The following is a 23,508-nucleotide window of genomic DNA, read 5'->3' as shown; positions in this document are numbered from 1 at the left end:
ATGTATATTTTGAGAGGTTCCATCACAGATTATTTCCATTATATTTAGTTTTATGTGCCTATTTTGACTAAACTGTTTTGGGTTTTTTCTTCTGCAGCAAGGAATATAACCTACTTATGTCATATGACCCTTGTATTTAACTGATTTACACAATTGTTAGTTTTTCAGAACTGTACCTATTTGTAACTATTCTCATTGCAGGTATTTAACGATGTTTCTCTGCAAGCCAAGATCCTGTATTACCTTGGAAAACTTGCATTAGAAGAAGCACAGTTTGGTCAGACCATTAACTTCTGTAAGGCAGCACAGGTAACGCAACATTTCATGAAATATACCACAATATATATTATTCAGGAAACTCAGTTTGATTAGGCCATATTTACAAGAAAAAATAATACCCAATCCAATAATTATCTCTTCAGTTTAACTCCTTTAAATATCTATGCATTATTTAAACTTGATAGTTTCTACTCTTTTTTGATTACTTTCAGAATTGATTAGTCTCATTAGTCAAATCCTGTGCGTTCATCCTTTACAATAGTTTTGTACATCTGCTTGATTCTTTCATGCCATACTCAGATTTTGTATGAAATGTCACTCTTCTAGCTAGTACAATTATAGTGTTTTTAACAAGCTATTTGGGACCATCATAAATACTTTCTTGAATCTAACATTTATTGAATCTCTTTGATGATGTATACTAGCATTATCTGGTTTAAATGTCACTTTGCACTCAAATTTCTTTTTATTGTAATATATTAGCTCTTCATGAATTGGATTCACTTTCTGAATGCAGAGCTATACTGACACAATCAGATTGAGGTCAGATCAGATTTGAACTGAATTTTACCTGGAATTTAAAGTACTATGGAGATGTTGAACATAGTTGAGATATCATCCCTTTGCATCAAGTAAAACCAAGGTTCCCAGCAAAAGCATATAATTATGGATGTGGTAAACTCGGGGCAAGGGAAGACAGAATCTGTTAATGGTGGTCAGAATAGGTCTGAACTTCCCCACATGTAACTTGTAATTGAGCAGACCGTAACTCTTATGTCTGTTTTCTTTGAATGAGTTTTATTGAACTAACTAAATTAGATTTTATATACTGTGATTATTTTCAAAGCATCAGTGGTCGTGATTTTGCCAAAAATGATATTTTTTATTGGTACTTAAATTCATGGGTTGGGAAAATGGTCAGATTGCTCTCATAGAATGATCATTGTTTATTTGACAATTAAATGTGCAAATTTCCCCACCCACCCCAATTTGTTACCTACAAAAATACTGACTTTACAATCAGAGGTTCTGGTAATGTAATCTGTAGTGGACATCTTGGGACAGCAAGCATGCCAGTAACAGAAGTAGCTTAAAAGCAATCAGTTTTTCCAAAAACCAATAAAGTATTCTGATTTGCATATGAGAAAATTATAGTGGTATGAAATTTAAATATTCACCATTTATTGCCCTTGGGACATATTGAACCATAAATGTGCTTCATCATCTATTCATACTATAGTCATGCTATACATTAGACATATGTAGATATCCATGTGTGGTTCTTCAAATAAAGTAAAGTATTATATATGCAATATCTATTTTCACTATATGTGTATTTCTCATTTAATATGCATTGATTTAAGATGGTAACTGTGCCAACATACATATTTTTGCACCCAGTTTTTTCCCCCACCCACCAGTTTTTTGTTACATGCATGAATCATGTTATTCAACTGACTTGCTTGGTTATAACATGGTTTGGTACATAATGCAGTCACATTTTGTGGACCCTGACCATCATGTTATGGCAGGGTCATACTGTCTTAATTAGTCTAATTGTTGTGATGCCCATGTTTTATGTGGATTATTTCTCTGCTCTGTAATTGAAGGAATTGTACCATGGAGATGAAATGTTCTGGTATGAAACAACCGTATTGATGGTGGATGCAACAATGAAGGACTATGAGAATGCAAGAGCCAATAGAGTTGTAAGCTTTTTTTCCACACTTTTTTTTTCCTTAACAATTTTACAATCAAAAAAGATTTTGAAATTTGTACAGTATTTAATAAAAGAGCATATTTTGTGAAACAAGAATGTTTATTACACATCTGATGTACTGTATCTTGTATCAATGTTCTTTGGGTGAAAATATTAATTGGATTTTTCTCATTTTATTTAACTTAAAAATACTTTATGATTGCTGAAAGATTTTGAAGTAAGGCTGTATCTTCTCTGAATGATAGATATTGATATTTTCTTTTTCTAAAGGTCCATGTATGCTTGTTTGAATTCACACCAGTATGAGCTATACTTAGTTTGATATCTTAAACTTTCATGAACTGATGAAGCAATAATTTAGTATAAACCTACTTTTTGAGAGTTGATACAGCTATATTTGAATTTGAATTGATAAATCAACTATTTTTCTAATTTTTGTCTTGGAATAATTTTTTATCATGCTACTTGTTTAGTTTAAAACATTTTAAAAATCTTTTCTCTACTTATAATTTAAATAACTAACAGTTCATCTTATTATATAAGACCAATGAAAATTGTGCCTGTTCTCATAGGCTAGGGGGATCATTATCCATGCTTTGAATGAGTTCAGCAAAATCCTGGAGGAGCGCCCAAACAGAGCAGGACCTCTAGGTTACATTATGGCCATGCTGGAAGCTAGGTAATTAGAAAAATGGTTTTATAAACATTTAAAATTGCCATGGCAAAAAAAAATCATCAGAGTTTGCTTGATTGGAACAGTGCTACTTAAAAGCAATTATATTTACCCGGTATCACCTTTTACTGTCTGTCTCTCTTTACCTTTTGTCACTTTTTACCATCTGTCACCTTCTACCATCTGTCACTCTTTGCCAAATGTCACCTATTACCATGTCACCATGTCAGAGTTTGCTTGATTGGAACAGTGCTGTATCATTATTATCTAGCAGTGTATGTTTTGTATTAAAAACCTTCTCATTTTAAGTTAATGATAGCAATCTCTTAGTACTACTGAAAAGCAATTATATTTACCAGCTATCACCTTTTACAGTCTCTCTTTACCTTTTGTCACCTTTTACCATTTGTCACCTTCTACCATCTGTCACTCTTTGCCAAATGTCACCTTTTACCATGTCACCTTTTTCCATCTTTCACCTTTTATTATCTGTCATTGTTTACCTTCTGTCACAATATCATCTATCACCTATTATCTTCTAAAACCAATTACTATCTATCATCTTTTATCATCTGTCACTCTCTACCATCTTTCACCTTTTACCATCTACCACACCTTACCAGCTACCTTTTACCATCTGTCACCTTTTACCATCTATATCTTTACTATCTGTCACCTTGTACTGTATGTCACCTTTTACTTATTCCCCTTACGATCTTTCACCTTTTACTATCTACCACACCTTACCATCTACCTTTTACCAACTGTCACCTTTTACCATCTATATCTTTACTATCTGTCACCTTGTACTGTGTGTCACGTTTTACTGATTCCCTTTTACCATCTGTCACTCTGTTTTAATTTTTTCTCTATTGAGCCTATAAAATAATAATCACTTTAGGTATATTTTCTGGAAGATTTCTTTAAAAGAAAAATGATTGATGCTGCATCCATGAGTTTGAATTTGATGTTTCTTTGTATCAGTAGAACATAAGCCGATTTGATTATTCTTTGAACATAATTCTGACAACTTGTATACAGAGTACTAAAAGTAATTGTCATGTAAATTATAATATATTATCATGAAAAGTTTTGCACAGTCCAGTAAATTTGATAATAAAGCTACATAATTGTTTTGTGATTGAATCATTAAGGTAAAAACATTGGACGCATATGTTGACATTAAAATAATTCTGAATTTCTATAATACTAAATTTCCTCAATTGTGTGCTTGTGAAAATGTTTATGATATACAGAAATCAATTCCCAGTGATTTTTCAGATTGGCCAAAACCAGTGTGTCAGTTATTTTATCTGAGCATCCTGACATTAATGTGCCCAAAGTCATGAAGCGAGTCCACCAGATTTGTGAGGTATGCATTTTCAGAATTCTTCAAAGATGATAAATGTTTTGGAACTTAAGTTTTTGATATAAAGAAATTAAAGTCAATAAAACTGAATATCAAATAGCTTTATTTTGGAATGCTGATTATGTCATGTTTTTTCAGTAACATTATTGTGGCAATTATCAAACAGATAATTATAAGTTTAGATATGTAATAAATTAAGAAAGGAACAATATTTTGATTTATTTTTCAATATTAAGACTGTTAATATAGTTCTTATAGTTTCATACTCTGTATTGTTTTTTTTTAATACCTCACTATATTCTGTGGAGGTGCTCTCCATATTCATCTAATGTATACATATCATTATTTTATTTCCATGCATCAAAAATTCCATTCCCAATGACCTTTAAAGGTTATAATGGAATGAAGGGAAATTCAGAACTTCATATTGACAAGATCTTAATCAGGTTGAGTTTCGTCCAATAAAACCAGTTTTGTAAGGTCGTTTAATATGATGTACACATAAATCAATATTTTGCCAAATCCAGATTTCTGATAAATGTCTTCCCTTGTTTATTTTGGTGAATTACAGAGGTTTGAGAGTGCAACAGAGAAGCTGACACGTCTTGGCTACAAGAGAGAGGCCCTGCCTATCATAAAGGAACATGCGGCCATTTTGTGCAGGATGGCTAGGGATGCAATTGAAAAGGAAATTAAACATACATATTACCTACAGGTGAAAACAAACATTTCTGACTCAAGAAAATTCTTAGGGTTTCAAAATAATGTTTTTTCAAGGTTTTTTGCTTGTAAATATAGCTAATAAGGAATCCCTTGTGAAGATCACAATAATCTCTGTTTTATTTATGATACTTCAACATCTTTGCAAGATATAATTTTCAGAATATGCTCATCTTCAGTATGCATAAATCACAGTGCTTGACCAATTCTTATTAAAAAGAATACAATTATAGCAAATTTTTAGTTACAACAGTGAAATCATAACTAATGCCAATATATGAAGAAAAATTATGTCTTAAACATATTTTCAGGGTTCCCAATTGTTTTTTTGCTTTGCTTTTCACCTTTTATATATTTAAATTAGTGAAAAGTAATCCATTTTTGAAATCCCAGTAATCTACGATAATAAAAAGTATGATTTACAAAATAATCTTTCCAGAGGACTGTTGAATGTTGGATGAAAGTTTCAGAAATTTTGTGATTTTATTTCAGGCCATGTTGGTGTTGAAGGATGCTGTCACTCTGTCTGAAGATGTGTTACAGGATGTACAGACTCTCTTTCCTCTACAGGAGGTTGGTAGCAGAACATATATATAATTCAGTTTGACCATATATCCATTTGTTTTTGCATGTGTATGTCCATCCCTTGACCCATGCATTTAACAATCTGGGCCTTTACTCTTTCTTCAATATACTTCACACCTATGCAGGGCCATTTCAATAAAAATTTGCTTAAAATTGTTCTGTGAGTCTAATTCCAATACATTTTTGTTTTACCATCAAAATTGTAATATGCATGCATCTTGGAATGAATTTGTACATGAATCTCATACAGAAACTTGGACCACTTTTTCCTTCATCATAAATGTAATCAAAATATAAACTGACTTGTGTAACATAATCAGGGTATCATGTGATAGCATTTTCAGCCACATAATTGGGGATATCATGAAGATGACTCATGCCACATAATAAGGGTATATTGTGAAACTTACTGATGCTGCAAAATCAGGGTTTCATCTGAGTTCCAATTTACGTTTAATTTGTAATCCATGTATTCCTATTAGGTTTAAGAATGAAGGGTAGTGTTCGTTCCCAGATTAATCACACTGTGTTATAAGTATTTCATATACTAGCAGCACCTTAAAATATTCAGTTTCTAGATTGTGATTTTGTCTGAAGAGGCGTGATTTTAGCCAGTAACACTGATTCATAGTGTAGATAGCAAGTTAATTTTTCTTTCTATCATTTAACAAAGTAAAATTGTTTTTATGTTAATAAATCAGTCATTATTCTTGAAAAGTTTGCCTTTTAATATAAAAGCATCAAACAAATGCTTTGTCTACTTGTTAAACAAAAAATAAATATATATTTCTTGTGTTGGATGATATATATATATTGTTCACAAGTAGAGAAGGTCTGAAGGGAGAATAGTTGTGTTCTAAATTTGTTACCTTTTTTATAAAAACCATTAATTTACTCTTCTTTTTCTTCTTATTATTATTATTAATAATTTTAATCATATACTGAGGCAAGTCTGCCCTTAATTGTAACCCTTTTCAGTTTATATTTTCATTTTTAATCAGTCTGCAACATTTGCTTTAGATCTGTCATATGTAATATTTGTCTGTTTAAGAAAGGAAACTTGCTTCCTAAACATAAAGACTGGCAAGCGACAGCTTGATAAAGGAAACTTTAGGTTAAAAGCTAGGGATTTTCAACTGTTATTGGAGTACAACCAGATATAATGGATCCATTATCTTTTCCATTAAAGGTAGGCACAAGTGTCTCAAAATGTTTATTTTCTTTAAAATATTTTAATTCTTTTAGATTCGCAACATAAGCCTGCCCATCCAGCGTGAAGTGGCGGACATTAAAATTGAGTATGGCAACATACTGTTGGAGATTTTCCGCACCCATGCCAAGGAAGTAAGATCTCAGCAACTTGAAGACCAGAGAAAGGGATCTGTTCTCAAGGTCAGGTCATGTTATCTCATCAGCAAAGTAGTGGCATCAGTATTTTTGACAATCTATTACAGTTAAAAATGAAGAAAAAAATAAATTCATTCAGTACAATGTTGTGCCTGAACAAGAGGTTTTGAAAAAGTCAGTCTGATTTGAGCAAAATGAACCTTGATGTGCCATAATTAGAGTTCCATCTATTTATTTTGTACAGTTACATGCATGCCAACCATTAGACTTTTGGCGTAATCATTACACATTTCTTCACCTATTTATATCTTATGCTAACCTGTAAAGAGACTACACATTTTTGGTACATTAAAAAAATAAAGCAATAACATGTTTTGTCATTTTTATTAACATCTCCTTAAAATGCAATTGAAAAATACTTGCTACTTCAGACCATGAAAGCTGCTGATTTCACCTCATATGTTTAATTACTGTTATATTTCTTCATTGGATTTATATATCATCAGAGATAATGAGTGAGTACTTAGTGCAGATGGGGCAGTGTATGCATATCCTGGTTATGCAGATTGGAAGATTTCTCTATTTGCTATAGGTTATATGTGAAGTGTATTAACAAAATTGTGTGACAGTCAAGTTTCTTTGTATTAAAATACTGAACTATGATGTATCAGTATGACCCTGAAAAGTACACATCCGTTTCCTAAAGAAAAAATATGGACAAGATTTTTGACATTTATTTACCAAGTCCTCACTTGTTTTTAAATTTCTTAGCCCATATTTTTCTGGTATAAGTGGCTTTATTTCTGAGCTATGATAGATGTATAGTTGAGGTTTTTATTTCTGAGCTATGATAGATGTATAGTTGAGTTTTGGATTTCATCATTGGAAGATAAAATGTGACATGCTATGTACCTGGTCTTAAAATAACCTGAGTCTGTACTGAGTGAAACATTCTGGCTGTTAACATTTTTTATGCTAGCTCTGGCAAACTGATCAGGCAAAGGCACAAGCTAATTAGAAACAATGTTCATTTCAGGGTTGGTTTTGTTCTGACAGATATAAGTGTAGAGTCAAAACAGATGGTTTTGTTCTGACAGATATGAGTGTAGAGTCAAAACAGATGGTTTTGTTCTGACAGATATGAGTGTAGAGTCAAAACAGATGGTTTTGTTCTGACAGATATGAGTGTAGAGTCAAAACAGATGGTTTTGTTCTGACAGATATGAGTGTAGAGTCAAAACAGATGGTTTATGTGATGAGGTATCTGTCCTAACAGTGGATTTTGGCTTTTGAATCTATAATCAGATCAAAAACAAAAACATTGAAGGTCAATTCATGAGACTTTATTAACAGAATTTTAATTTTAATTTCTACTTAATATCTCCACTTGTTATCATTTTATATTTCAGATGGTGGAGGATTTCATTCGAGCCACCCCAAACTACACTCACATGGAGAAGGAGTGGGTAGAAATCATAAAGTAGGTTGTCTTACATTTTACTATTGTATATCAAACTGAATTGTTACAGTATCATTTTATTTTGTCAGAAGAAAACTGTTTTATTTTGGTTAAATATTTGTTTGATAGTCTTTTTATTTGTATAATCAAGCCTTGTAATTGTTCATGACATCATATTGTAGATGATGACATTATAGAGTGCAAACACATTTCATGACATCACATTTTAGATGATGACATTTTACAAGGCAAACAACATTTCATGACATCACATTTTAGATGATGACATTATACAAGGCAAACAACATTTCATGACATCACATTTTAGATAATGACATTTTACAAGGCAAACAACATTTCATGACATCACATTTTAGATGATGACATTATACAAGGCAAACAACATTTCATGACATCACATTTTAGATGATGACATTATACAAGGCAAACACATTTCATGACATCACATTTTAGATGATGACATTATACAAGACAAACACATTTTCATGACACATTTTAGATGATGACATTATACAAGGCAAACAACATTTCATGACATCATATTTTAGATGATGACATTATACAAGACAAACACATTTCATGACACATTTTAGATGATGACATTATACATGGCAAACAACATTTCATGACATCACATTTTAGATGATGACATTATACAAGACAAACACATTTCATGACACATTTTAGATGACGACATTATACATGGCAAACAACATTTCATGACATCACATTTTAGATGATGACATTATACAAGACAAACACATTTCATGACACATTTTAGATGATGACATTATACATGGCAAACAACATTTCATGACATCACATTTTAGATGATGACATTATACAAGACAAACACATTTCATGACACATTTTAGATGACGACATTATACATGGCAAACAACATTTCATGACATCACATTTTAGATGATGACATTATGCAAGAAAAACACATTTTCATGACACATTTTAGATGATGACATTATACATGGCAAACAACATTTCATGACATCACATTTTAGATGATGACATTATACAAGACAAACACATTTCATGACACATTTTAGATGACATTATACATGGCAAACAACATTTCATGACATCATATTTTAGATGATGACATTATGCAAGACAAACACATTTTCATGACACATTTTAGATGATGACATTATACATGGCAAACAACATTTCATGACATCACATTTTAGATGATGACATTATACAAGCCAAACACATTTCATGACACATTTTAGATGACAACATTATACATGGCAAACAACATTTCATGACATCACATTTTAGATGATGACATTATACAAGGCAAACAACATTTTATACATTTCATGACATCACATTTTAGATGATGACATTATACAAGGGAAACACATTTCATGACATCACATTTTAGATGATGACATTATACAAGACAAACACATTTCATGACACATTTTAGATGACGACATTATACATGGCAAACAACATTTCATGACGTCACATTTTAGATGATGACATTATACAAGGCAAACAACATTTCATGACATCACATTTTAGATGATGACATTATACAAGGGAAACACATTTCATGACACATTGTAGATGATGACATTATACAGTGCAAACACATTTCATGACATCATATTTTAGACGATGACATTATACAAGACAAACACATTTCATGACACATTTTAGATGACGACATTATACATGGCAAACAACATTTCATGACATCACATTTTAGGTGATGACATTATACAAGGCAAACAACATTTCATGACATCACATTTTAGATGATGACATTTTACAAGGCAAACACATTTCATGACATCACATTTTAGATGATGACATTAAACAAGGCAAACAACATTTCATGAAACATTTTAGATGATGACATTATACAAGACAAACACATTTCATGACACATTTTAGATGACAACATTATACAAGGCAAACAACATTTCATGACATCACATTTTAGATGATGACATTATACAAGGCAAACAACATTTCATGACATTACATTTTAGATGATGACATTATACAAGACAAACACATTTCATGACACATTTTAGATGATGACATTATACATGGCAAACAACATTTCATGACATCACATTTTAGATGATGACATTATACAAGGCAAACACATTTCATGACATCACATTTTAGATGATGACATTATACAAGACAAACACATTTCATGACATCATATTTTAGATGATGACATTATACAAGACAAACAACATTTCATGACATCATATTTTAGATGATGAGATTATACATGGCAAACAACATTTCATGACATATTTTAGATGATGACATTTTACAAGGCAAACACATTTCATGACATCACATTTTAGATGATGACATTTTACAAGGCAAACACATTTCATGATATCACATTTTAGATGATGACATTATACAAGACAAACAACATTTCATGACATCACATTTTAGATGATGACATTATACAAGGCAAGCACATTTCATGACATCACATTTTAGATGATGACATTATACAAGACAAACACATTTCATGACATCATATTTTAGATGATGACATTATACAAGACAAACAACATTTCATGACATCATATTTTAGATGATGAGATTATACATGGCAAACAACATTTCATGACATCATATTTTAGATGATGACATTTTACAAGGCAAACACATTTCATGACATCACATTTTAGATGATGACATTTTACAAGGCAAACACATTTCATGATATCACATTTTAGATGATGACATTATACAAGACAAACACATTTCATGACACATTTTAGATGATGACATTATACATGGCAAACAACATTTCATGACATCACATGTGTAACATCATGTTGTGCTTCAGAGTTATTTTACAAAATCTCTTTTGTGTCTGTATGCAAGTAACATATGTAATTTTCATCCAGTACTTGATAGTATCCTACTTGATTGCTCCATCTAGCCAAGGATGTCCATACATAGAAATTATGTAATTCAGTTTCACAAAATTTATTTAAACTGACCACTTCTATTTATGTACCTTTTTATTCTGATTCTATATTTTTATTTCTCTGTTTTACCTAAAACAGGGATATATTTTCATTGTCAGAGTAATAATCAAGTAGATAAAGCTTAGATTCTATGAAACATTCTGAGTGTTTGGAGATTGAGCGAGTCCAAGTCTATAAATAGATTGCATTCTGAGTGTTGGAGAAAGGAGCGAGTCCGTGTCTATAAATAGATTGCGTTCTGTATTCAAGATGTATATTTCATAAGCATTTAAGCACTTCTTCCGTCTCATTTTGGACATATATATGAGAATTATTTGTGTCAGATAATAAACCTGTGAATATGTAGTGTCAATTATATTGTATATTAAGATCACATTGTGTACTGACATTTAAGTTATTTGCCTGTTTGGACCTTGGAAAAACTATCTGTATATTAAATTTCCCACAGAACAGTGGCAGAGGATGGTCTTGTGAAATTCATAGATGCTCACAACATGGCCTGCAGTATTCCTAGGATTAGAGCCAGGGTAAAGACCTCACATTACAAACAAGATATAGAGTTTCGTCATTTAAGTTTAGTTTTCTTGTATCATATAACATTTAATATTTCTAAGATTTTAAATCTCTTCCCTGTACCATTGACATGAATGTGTCACAAGTGATATTTTACATCAAAATATTGGAGGACAATGTAACTGAAAACTTGTGCTTTCAGATATTGCATCACTGTTGCTTGAACCAAATCTTGTTACATTATTTTTGATGCATTATTCAATTGTTCTTTGTCTTTTTGGAAATTGACCATTAAATAAACCGACTTAGAGACAAGGAAGAAAATTCTATTATTTATTTTATTAAGAATATTTATACATTTTATAGATAAATGCATATGATTATAGCATAATAAATGTAGATTATTTGACATATATATAGTATGGTTTTTATAGGCAATATATAAACATATTTTTAATTTATACAATGGACTTGCTAATTAATAGTGCCGATATAAACATATTTGTTCTTTATTAACTCCATCAAATTTTTTTAATAAAAAACTCCTTGTTTTCTCTGCAGGCATTGTGTGGTATTGGCCAGAGTCTTAGGGCACTGTCCATGTATAAAGCTGCAGACCAACCCACTGAATGGAATGTTCAAGATATGGTAAGTTGGTACAGCTTTCCCCATCCAAGGGCTTAGCCACATTGTATCTTATCGGCAGATCTTCAGCAGAGCTGAAATTACTACATACTTATTAGTTCTGCTTTCCTATCCTATTGTCCAGTATCATTTCACTTTATTGACAGATCTTTAGAGCTGAGATAGCGATAGCTACATTATACTCATTACAACTGTCTTTACCATCAAAGTCCCTAACACTCTTGTATCTTACTGACAGATCTTTATAGCTGAGATAGCTACATTATACTCATTTACAACTGTCTTTACCATCAAAGTCCCTAACACTGTTGTATCTTACTGACAGATCTTTAGAGTTGAGATAGCTACATTATACTCATTTACAACTGTCTTTACCATCAAAGTCCCTAACACTCTTGTATCTTACTGACATCTTTATAGCTGAGATAGCTACATTATACTCATTTTTACAACTGTCTTTACCATCAAAGTCACTAACACTCTTGTATCTTACTGACAGATCTTTATAGCTGAGATAGCTACATTATACTCATTTACAACTGTCTTTACCATCAAAGTCCCTAACACTCTTGTATCTTATTGACATAACTTTAGAGCTGAGATAGCTACATTATACTCATTACAACTGTCTTTACCATCAAAGTCCCTAACACTCTTGTATCTTACTGACAGATCTTTAGAGCTGAGATAGCTACATTATACTCATTACAACTGTCTTTAACATCAAAGTCCCTAACACTCTTGTATCTTATTGATAGATCTTTAGAGCTAACATAGCTGCATTATACTCATTACAACTGTCTTTACCATCAAAGTCCCTAACACTCTTGTATCTTATTGATAGATCTTTAGAGCTAACATAGCTACATTATACTCATTACAACTGTCTTTACCATCAAAGTCCCTAACACTCTTGTATCTTACTGACAGATCTTTAGAGTTGAGATAGCTACGTTATACTCATTTACAACTGTCTTTACCATCAAAGTCCCTAACACTCTTGTATCTTACTGACAGATCTTTAGAGTTGAGATAGCTACATTATACTCATTTACAACTGTCTTTACCATCAAAGTCCCTAACACTCTTGTATCTTACTGGCAGATCTTTATAGCTGAGATAGCTACATTATACTCATTTACAACTGTCTTTACCATCAAAGTCCCTAACACTGTTGTATCTTACTGACATCTTTATAGCTGAGATAGCTACATTATACTCATTTTTACAACTCTCTTTACCATCAAAGTCACTAACACTCTTGTATCTTACTGACAGATCTTTAGAGTTGAGATAGCTACATTATACTCATTTACAACTGTCTTTACCATCAAAGTCACTAACACTCTTGTATCTTACTGACAGATCTTTATAGCTGAGATAGCTACATTATACTCATTTTTACAACTCTCTTTACCATCAAAGTCACTAACACTCTTGTATCTTACTGACAGATCTTTAGAGTTGAGATAGCTACATTACACTCATTTACAACTGTCTTTACCATCAAAGTCCCTAACACTCTTGTATCTTACTGACAGATCTTTATAGCTGAGATAGCTACATTATACTCATTTACAACTGTCTTTACCATCAAAGTCCCTAACACTCTTGTATCTTATTGACATAACTTTAGAGCTAAGATAGCTACATTATACTCATTACAACTGTCTTTACCATCAAAGTCCCTAACACTCTTGTATCTTACTGACAGATCTTTAGAGCTGAGATAGCTACATTATACTCATTACAACTGTCTTTAACATCAAAGTCCCTAACACTCTTGTATCTTATTGATAGATCTTTAGAGCTAACATAGCTGCATTATACTCATTACAACTGTCTTTACCATCAAAGTCCCTAACACACTTGTATCTTATTGATAGATCTTTAGAGCTGAGATATCTACATTATACTCATTACAACTGTCTTTAATATCAAAGTCCCTAACACTCTTGTATCTTATTGATAGATCTTTAGAGCTAACATAGCTGCATTATACTCATTACAACTGTCTTTACCATCAAAGTCCCTAACACTCTTGTATCTTATTGATAGATCTTTAGAGCTGAGATAGCTACATTATACTCATTACAACTGTCTTTAACATCAAAGTCCCTAACACTCTTGTATCTTATTGATAGATCTTTAGAGCTGAGATAGCTACATTATACTCATTACAACTGTCTTTACCATCAAAGTCCCTAACACTCTTGTATCTTACTGACAGATCTTTAGAGCTGAGATAGCTACATTGTACTCATTTTTACAACTGTCTTTACCATCAAAGTCCCTAACACTCTTGTATCTTATTGATAGATCTTTAGAGCTAACATAGCTGCATTATACTCATTACAACTGTCTTTACCATCAAAGTCCCTAACACACTTGTATCTTATTGATAGATCTTTAGAGCTGAGATAGCTACATTATACTCATTACAACTGTCTTTAACATCAAAGTCCCTAACACTCTTGTATCTTATTGATAGATCTTTAGAGCTAACATAGCTACATTATACTCATTACAACTGTCTTTACCATCAAAGTCCCAAACACTCTTGTATCTTACTGACAGATCTTTAGAGCTGACATAGCTACATTATACTCATTACAACTGTCTTTACCATCAAAGTCCCTAACACTCTTGTATCTTATTGACAGAGCTTTAGACCTGAGATAGCTTCATTGTTCTCATACCACAGTTTTTGTCATCGAAGTCACTAGCCCTGGTTTATCTTATTGACAAATCTTTAGATCTGACATATCTATTTTATACTGTTTTTGCCATTGAATTCCCTAGCTCTGATATGTCTTATTGACAGATCTTTAGTGGAACTGAAATAACTATGTACTAGCCATTACTACAGCTTTCCCATTCCTAGTGCCTAGAATCATTATATCTTATTGACAGATTTTCGGAGCTAAAATAGCTCCAGAATACTTGTTAGTTCAGCGTTGCCCATCCCAGTGCCTATCCCTCATTGTATCTTGCTAGGAAATCTTCACAACTGAGATCACTATGTATATACTCATTAGGATAGCGTTTACTACAAGGCCTAAGTTTATCCTTTGAAATTATTATAAAGGAGAATTTTAGAGGTGAAAATGTTGTTGAAATAGAAATTAAAATAGTGTAGTTGTAACAGTTTGAAAATGTGCAACCTCATATAATGTAATAAAGTCAACAAGGACTGTCTTCACCATTCAGGTACAGTTATGTAAAGACAGCACTCTTGAATAAATTAATAATTGGTCAATGGCTTATTGGAATTTAACATTTTATTTGACGGGCTGAAAGCTGATGGCACATTGATACAGATATGTGATTCAATGATTTGCACATTTATGTTAATTTGGAAGTTTTTCCAGAACCAGATTTTCAAGTGAAGAATGCAATCCAGCTTGTCTCCTTGACTGAGGCATAACCTGAAATCCTTATAGTCACTGGAGTATATTATTATTATTATTATTATTATTATTATATATTATTATTATTATCATCATCCTTCCTGTTGCTGTAGGAACTGGCCAGGATGACAGGGGACCAGACTGAGGAAACTAGTGAGATGAACACTCATGATCTCGACCCTCACTCACGCCAGGTCTTGAAGTATGCCAAACAAATAAGGGAGAAAAAGGTAAAATAATGAATTTAACTCTATGATTTGAAAATTAAAAAATTAAATTTGAACCTTTTGTAATACATTGAAATTTAACAAGTACTACTTATGACAAAATTCTGGTTTAAGGCAAGATATATGCATAATATATCTATGTAGATCTTTTTGGGAAAATCTGTTTATTTTGAATTTATATTTTCATTTATTCATATTTTGACAGGGCTGGGCAGCTGATCAAGTCTGTAAATGGCATCTCACTCTCTACCACATGATACATGGATTTTAACAGTCAAGATTGGGCAGCTGGTCATGCCTATATTTAGCCCCTCTCTAGCATATAATATATCAATTTTGACAGTCAAGATTGTGCAGCTGGTCATGCCTATATTTAGCCCCTCTCTAGCATGATACATCGATTTTGATAGTCAAGACTGTGCAGCTGGTCAGGCCTATATTTAGCCCCTCTCTAGCATATGATACATGGATATTAACAGTCAAGATTGTGCAGCTGGTCATGCCTATACTTGGCCCCTCTCTAGCATATGATACATGGATTTTGACAGTCAAGATTGTGCAGCTGGTCATGCCTATATTTAGCCCCTCTCTAGCATGATACATCGATTTTGACAGTCAAGATTGTACAGCTGGTCATGCCTATATTTAGCCCCTCTCTAGCATGATACATCGATTTTGACAGTCAAGACTGTGCAGCTGGTCAGGCCTATATTTAGCCCCTCTCTAGCATATGATACATGGATATTAACAGTCAAGATTGGGCAGCTGGTCATGCCTATACTTGGCCCCTCTCTAGCATATGATACATGGATTTTGACAGTCAAGACTGTGCAGCTGGTCATGCCTATATTTAGCCCCTCTCTAGCATGATACATGGATTTTGACAGTCAAGATTGTGCAGCTGGTCATGCCTATATTTAACCCCTCTCTAGCATATGATACATGGATTTTGACAGTCAAGACTGTGCAGCTGGTCATGCCTATATTTAACCCCTCTCTAGCATATGATACATGGATTTTGACAGTCAAGACTGTGCAGCTGGTCATGCCTATATTTAACCCCTCTCTAGCATATGATACATGGATTTTGACAGTCAAGATTGTGCAGCTGGTCATGCCTATATTTAACCCCTCTCTAGCATATGATACATCGATTTTGACAGTCAAGACTGTGCAGCTTGTCATGCCTATATTTAACCCCTCTCTAGCATATGATACATGGATTTTGACAGTCAAGATTGTGCAGCTGGTCATGCCTATATTTAACCCCTCTCTAGCATATGATACATGGATTTTGACAGTCAAGACTGTGCAGCTGATCATGCCTATATTTAGCCCCTCTCTAGCATATGATACATGGATTTTAACAGTCAAGATTGTGCAGCTGGTCATGCCTATATTTAGTCCCTCTCTAGCATATGATACATGGATTTTGACAGTCAAGACTGTGCAGCTGATCATGCCTATATTTAGCCCCTCTCTAGCATATGATACATGGATTTTAACAGTCAAGATTGTGCAACTGGTCATGGCAATATTTAGCCCCTCTCTAGCATATGATACATGGATTTTGACAGTCAAGATAGTGCAGCTGGTCATGCCTATATTTAACTTCTCTCTAGCATATGACACATGGATTTTAACAGTCAGGATTGGGCAGTTAATGATATAAAACAAAATTATATTTGTTTTTTCAACAGCTAAGAACTAATTTAAAAATAAAGTGAATTTGTTTGTTTTCATTTATTGATTTTAACAGCACCATAAAAATATTATCAGCTGTGTTATGCTGAGGTAATGAGAACTAAGTTCCTTTCACAAGGACAAACCTAGGCAGTAGGCTTGGGTGGGTTTTGAACCTGTAACTCCTAGATTGTGAATTCAGTGCTGCTCTGCTGGCTGAGCTTTCATGACTCTGTAAAATCATGTGAAATAAATTTAGTGACAATCATTTAATAAGATATAACTGTAATGGTATCTGTGACCATTTAGCATTATATGAGAAAAGAAAATGTACATAAGCTTTTTTAATTATAATGAGATCCTTGACCATATGGCATTGTAAGAGAAAAGACAATATACTGAGGTTTTGTTTTAATTATAACGGGATCCTTGACCATATGGCATTGTAAGAGAAACGACAATATACTGAGGTTTTGTTTTAATTATAACGGGATCCTTGACCATATGGCATTGTAAGAGAAACGACAATATACTGAGGTTTTGTTTTAATTATAATGGGATCCTTGACCATATGGCATTGTAAGAGAAAAGACAATATACTGAGGTTTTGTTTTAATTATAACGGGATCCTTGACCATATGGCATTGTAAGAGAAACGACAATATACTGAGGTTTTGTTTTAATTATAATGGGATCCTTGACTGTATGGCATTGTAAGAGAAAAGACAATATACTGAGGTTTTGTTTTAATTATAACGAGATCCTTGACCATATGGCATTGTAAGAGAAAAGACAATATATGAAGGGATTTTATTATGAGGGACTACTGTAACAAGCTTTGAGAATTTCTAACGTTAACCCAGTGTCTAAAACACATTTATTAGCTGTAACTGATTTTTCTGACAGGAAGCAGATGGCAGCAGTAGATCTTACCTGTTGCAAGCGTCAGAATGTCTGCTACAGGCGCTCAGTCTCTCTCTACAGAGGAAGTACATTGTAAGTTTATTGTATTGTACATTGTATGTAAATTGTCAGTTTATTGTATTGTACATTGTAACATTGTAAGTAGATTGTATGTTTATTGTATTGTACATTGTAAGTACATTGTCAGTTTATTGTATTGTACATTGTAAGTACATTGTAAGTTTATTGTATTGTACATTGTAAGTACATTGTAAGTTTATTGTATTGTACATTGTAAGTACATTGTCAGTTTATTGTATTGGACATTGTAAGTTTATTGTATTGGACATTGTAAGTACATTGTCAGTTTATTGTATTGGACATTGTAAGTACATTTTAAGTTTATTGTATTGGACATTGTAAGTACATTGTAAGTTTATTGTCTTCTTGTATATGTGCATGAACAAATTTTGTTGCTGTTCTTGTCTTCAGAACATTTCAGTTGAATTCATTTTATTTCTCTCATTTAGTATTTCTCCATATGCCTGATTCCAGTATTATAGAGAATTGATGACTAAAGATCAACATTTGAACAACAGATAAATGGTAGAAGCCTGTTCTTTGACCCTGTTCAGATAGAACATATAACCTGTTAAAATAGATTACAGAAGCCTGTTCGTTGACCCTGTTCAGATAGATCATATAACCTGTTAAAATAGATTACAGAAGCCTGTCTTTGTCCCAGTTCTGATATAGAAGCATATCATTTGACCCTGTTTATATCGAATATAGAAGCTGGTCACTTACTTGATCCTTTTCAGACTGATAATAGAAACATGTCATTTGACCATGTTCAGACATAATAGAAGCCTGTCCATTTGACCGTGTTCAGATAATAGAAGCCTGTTGTTTGACCCTGTGCAGACAGACAATAGAAGCCCTGTGCAGACAGATAATAGAAGTCTGTCATTTGACCTTGTCCAGACAGATAATAGAAGCCTGTCAATTGACCCTGTTCAGTTAATAGTAGCATGTTGTTTAACCCTGTGCAGACAGATAATAGAAGCCTGTCATTTGACCCTGTCCAGACAGATAATAGAAGCCTGTCATTTGACCCTGTGCAGACAGACAATAGAAGCCCTGTGCAGACTGATAATAAAAACATATCATTTGACCCTGTTCAGACAGATAATAGAATCCTGTCATTTGACAAAGTTTAGATATATATTAGAAGCCTGTCATTTGACCCTGTTCAGATATATAATAGAAGCCTGTCATTTGACCCTGTTCAGATATATAATAGAAGCCTGTCATTTGACCCTGTTCAGATATATAATAGAAGCCTGTCATTTGTTCCTGTTCAGATATATAATAGAAGCCTGTCATTTGACCCTGTTCAGATATATAATAGAAGCCTGTCATTTGACCCTGTTCAGATATATAATAGAAGCCCATCATTCAACTTTTTTCAGTTAGATTACACAGCTTACTGTGCCTTCAGTATTTTTCATTAGGTAATTGTAATGGGCGTCTAAAAACAAATTTAATGAACAACGCAAAACAATAGCATATCTTTCCAAATCTTCACTTTAAGTACTGACACAACTGTAATTTCTTGCATGACCACAAAACTTGATGCCCAAGAATAGAAATGAATTGACTGTATTATTTTGCTTTCTGCAGGACATTGCTGCTCAGGTCTCCCTGGAGCTGGTGGAAAGTTGTGGTCAGTTTGATGCATCAGCTACCAGCCTGTTTCTAGCTCTACACCAGGTATCACATTAAAAAAAAACATCTTTTATTCAGAATTACACTAAAACCCTGTTAATCCAGACACTCATTACTATTGTACACTGAAACCAGCTAATCCAGACACTTGCTACTATTGTACACTGAAACCCTGCTAATCCAGACACTTATTACAATTGTACATTGAAACCATTTTAATCCAAACTCTTATTACAAGTGTACACTGACATGATGTTAATCCATACACTCTTGTTACTATTGTACACTGAAACCCTGTTAATACAGACTCATATTATGTTAGTACACTGAAATGCTGTTAATCCAGACATTCTTGTTACTATTGTACACTGAAATCCAGCTAATTCAGATACTTTGTTTTACTGTTGTACACTGTGGATTGTGAATAAACAGTGTGCTGATAAACAAGGTACACAAATATTTGGTAGAAAGGTTTTTATATTAGAAGTTTATTTTTGTTATATACTTCAGCCATTTATAATTATATTTGCAACATCACAATGAAAAACATTTTTAAGTTTATCTGAAATTTATATTAATGCCTATATTCAGATACAAATTTTCATATTTCACTATTGTCACCATATCCTATCAAACATCTGTCTGATAACAGTGAAACCTATCTGTAAGGTCCCTAATATGGAAGTTCAGTATGAAATGAAATGGAGAGAAAGGAGATTAAAAAACAGTGCCCTTTATATAAAGGCCTTCATATGAGTGGTTGCATTGATTCATTCATTCTAGATGAAAGTATGATGGATGTTTTTTATACTGATAATTGTTAACTTGCAGAATATTTATGAGGGACCACTGTGTATAGCACTCTTAATCAACATCTATCCATATGATTACACTATGATTTTAGAGGGACCACTGTGTATAATACTCTTAATCAACAGCCATCCATATAATTACACTGTATGATTTTAGAGGGACCACTGTGTATAATACTCCTAATCAAAAGCCATCCATATGATTACACTGTATGATTTTAGAGCGACCACTGTGTATAATACTTTTAATCAACAGCCATCCATATAATTGCACTGTATGATTTTAGAGGGACCACTGTGTATAATACTCTTAATCAACTTCTATCCATATGATTACACTGTATGATTTTAGAAAGACCACTGTGCCTTAATCAACATCTATCCATATGATTACAACGTGTATGAATTTAGTGTTTACATAAATATAGAAACAATACTTAAGGACTTACAGAGGTAAATCTCTTCCAATTCTTTAGAGCTGCCAGGCCTCCCTTCATCTAGAGAAACTGTTGAGAAAAGCACAACTTGACCCAACTCAATCCAAACTTGCAGCTCTTCTCAACCAGCAGGCCCAACTTCTCACTCGAGATGTGAAGTACAACACAGCCAATGGGAATGTAATGAGCAGCATATATACTGTCTTGGACCAGGAATGGCAGGTTGGTACATCTGATTTAGTTTACATGGGCCCTTGGCTCAGGAATGGCAGGTTGGTACATCTGATTTAGTTTACATGGGTCCTTGGCTCAGGAATGGCAGGTTGGTACAGCTAATTTAGTTTACATGGGCCCTTGGCTCAGGAATGGCAGGTGGGTACATCTAATTTAGTTTACATGGGCCCTTGGCTCAGGAATGGCAGGTGGGTACATCTGATTTAGTTTTCATGGAACATTGGCTCAGGAATGGCAGGTGGGTACATCTGATTTAGTTTTCATGGAACATTGGCTCAAGAATGTCAGGTGGGTACATCTGATTTAGTTTTCATGGAACACTGGCTCAGGAATGGCAGGTGGGTACATCTGATTTAGTTTACATGAACCAGTGATTGACCTGTTAACAATATTAATATATGAATGAATATTTCTTGGTTGTCGTTTCAGAGAAATGTATTGTTAAAATTGTTTCCTTACTATAGTTTACAAATAAATGGAGTTAATCAAGGAAGTTTTCTGATAGCTACCTTAGATACAAAAATTATTTTGTTGGAACTGTTAAAATTTTACACAATGGCACAAAAACCATGCTTTCTGTTCTTTGGTCAACAGGTTTCTTTCATAAAAAATGTTTGCATTATTATCAATAAATATTCTGTGACTCAGTTTTGCTGTTCTGTCAAATCTATTTCTGTCAAATATTATGTTGCTTTAACTTCTCTCCATATATCCTTGACTAAGAATGAATGCACCATGTACTGTGCAGCATTTTGATGAAAGAATTGCACATTTAAATGAAAACAGCCATCAGTATATCATCAAGTAAGATACTTTTCTTTTCAAGACCCTTGCTAAATAAATGCCCCTTGAGTGTGAGAACTATGTTATTTGAAGTATAGGATATAAAGCATACCTATACTTATCCCATTTATCTTCATTGATAATTGATATTAATACTGACGTTTTTACATCTAACATTTAGGCCTGGAAGAGGATGGAGGTTTTACCCCAGCATCTGGATCTAATTAAAGAGTTCCCTAACAACTTCAACTTCATCATTTTACAACATTCCCCTGACAAGTGAGTTAACTTCTGCTTCTGTTTCTGTGTTTTAATTCTCATCAACGATTCACACACTGTCAATCCCCTTTTTATGTTTGCCATTTTGCCAGAGCATATTATGCTATGACCCTGTCTATCTGTTTGTCCACATGTACATTAACATTTCATATTCTGCATAACTTCAGTTCTGCAGCACACACCTCCCCCCAAAAACATTGTGGATAGGTTGCTTTTGGAGCAATGAAGAACCTTATTAATTTTTGAGTCAGAGGTCATGATATTTGTGACTGAAAGAAGAAAAATGATTTCTGAACAATAATTTGTCATATATTAAAGACCTTGCTGTAAGGAAGAAGTCTATTGATTTTATGTTCAAATTGTCCAGGTCATTGTGACTTGAGGAACAAGAATGTTTTTTTACATAATAAGTTTTGTTCCAGACCACAAACCTCAGCCAAAATTTCTAGAGTGCTTATGCATGAGATAAGGAAGTCTATTGAATTAGAGGTCAAAAAGTCAAAGGTCAGGATCATTTTGGCTCAATGAAGAATGGGCCTTGCAGGCTAACTTTTATTCTAGAGCAAGGATGTTTGTAAAAATATTTTTTGGATTACTTGTCGTTAGAGTAATCATGTGACCTATAGATTATGAGGTCTAGAGGACAGAGGTCATGATCATGGCATGCCTAATGAAAAAGTTA

The 23,508-nt window shown here is 33.1% G+C and overlaps 1 protein-coding gene across 2 annotated transcripts in view; it reads left to right on the top strand.

Annotated features, from left to right (window-relative positions):
* LOC149795075 (cilia- and flagella-associated protein 46-like) overlaps positions 1-23,508 on the top strand; it is a 218,449-nt gene that overhangs the window by 154,195 nt on the left and 40,746 nt on the right. For both annotated transcript variants that reach the window (XM_089964780.1, XM_089964779.1), the window contains 15 exons: positions 202-309; positions 1,890-1,988; positions 2,572-2,678; positions 3,954-4,044; positions 4,613-4,756; positions 5,254-5,334; positions 6,592-6,738; positions 8,103-8,173; positions 11,621-11,699; positions 12,247-12,333; positions 15,854-15,970; positions 18,557-18,646; positions 20,237-20,326; positions 21,570-21,752; positions 22,729-22,826. In XM_089964780.1, the coding sequence (XP_089820906.1) occupies positions 202-309; positions 1,890-1,988; positions 2,572-2,678; positions 3,954-4,044; positions 4,613-4,756; positions 5,254-5,334; positions 6,592-6,738; positions 8,103-8,173; positions 11,621-11,699; positions 12,247-12,333; positions 15,854-15,970; positions 18,557-18,646; positions 20,237-20,326; positions 21,570-21,752; positions 22,729-22,826 (1,592 nt within the window). The remainder of the gene's footprint in view (positions 1-201; positions 310-1,889; positions 1,989-2,571; positions 2,679-3,953; positions 4,045-4,612; positions 4,757-5,253; positions 5,335-6,591; positions 6,739-8,102; positions 8,174-11,620; positions 11,700-12,246; positions 12,334-15,853; positions 15,971-18,556; positions 18,647-20,236; positions 20,327-21,569; positions 21,753-22,728; positions 22,827-23,508) is intronic.

Source organism: Sinohyriopsis cumingii, chromosome 7, assembly GCF_028554795.1.
Source record: "Sinohyriopsis cumingii isolate HCF-2022 chromosome 7, ASM2855479v2, whole genome shotgun sequence".
Classification (NCBI taxonomy): domain Eukaryota; kingdom Metazoa; phylum Mollusca; class Bivalvia; order Unionida; family Unionidae; genus Sinohyriopsis; species Sinohyriopsis cumingii.
The sequence above is the reverse complement of the archived record's forward strand: the minus strand, read 5'-3'. Positions and strand labels throughout refer to the sequence as shown.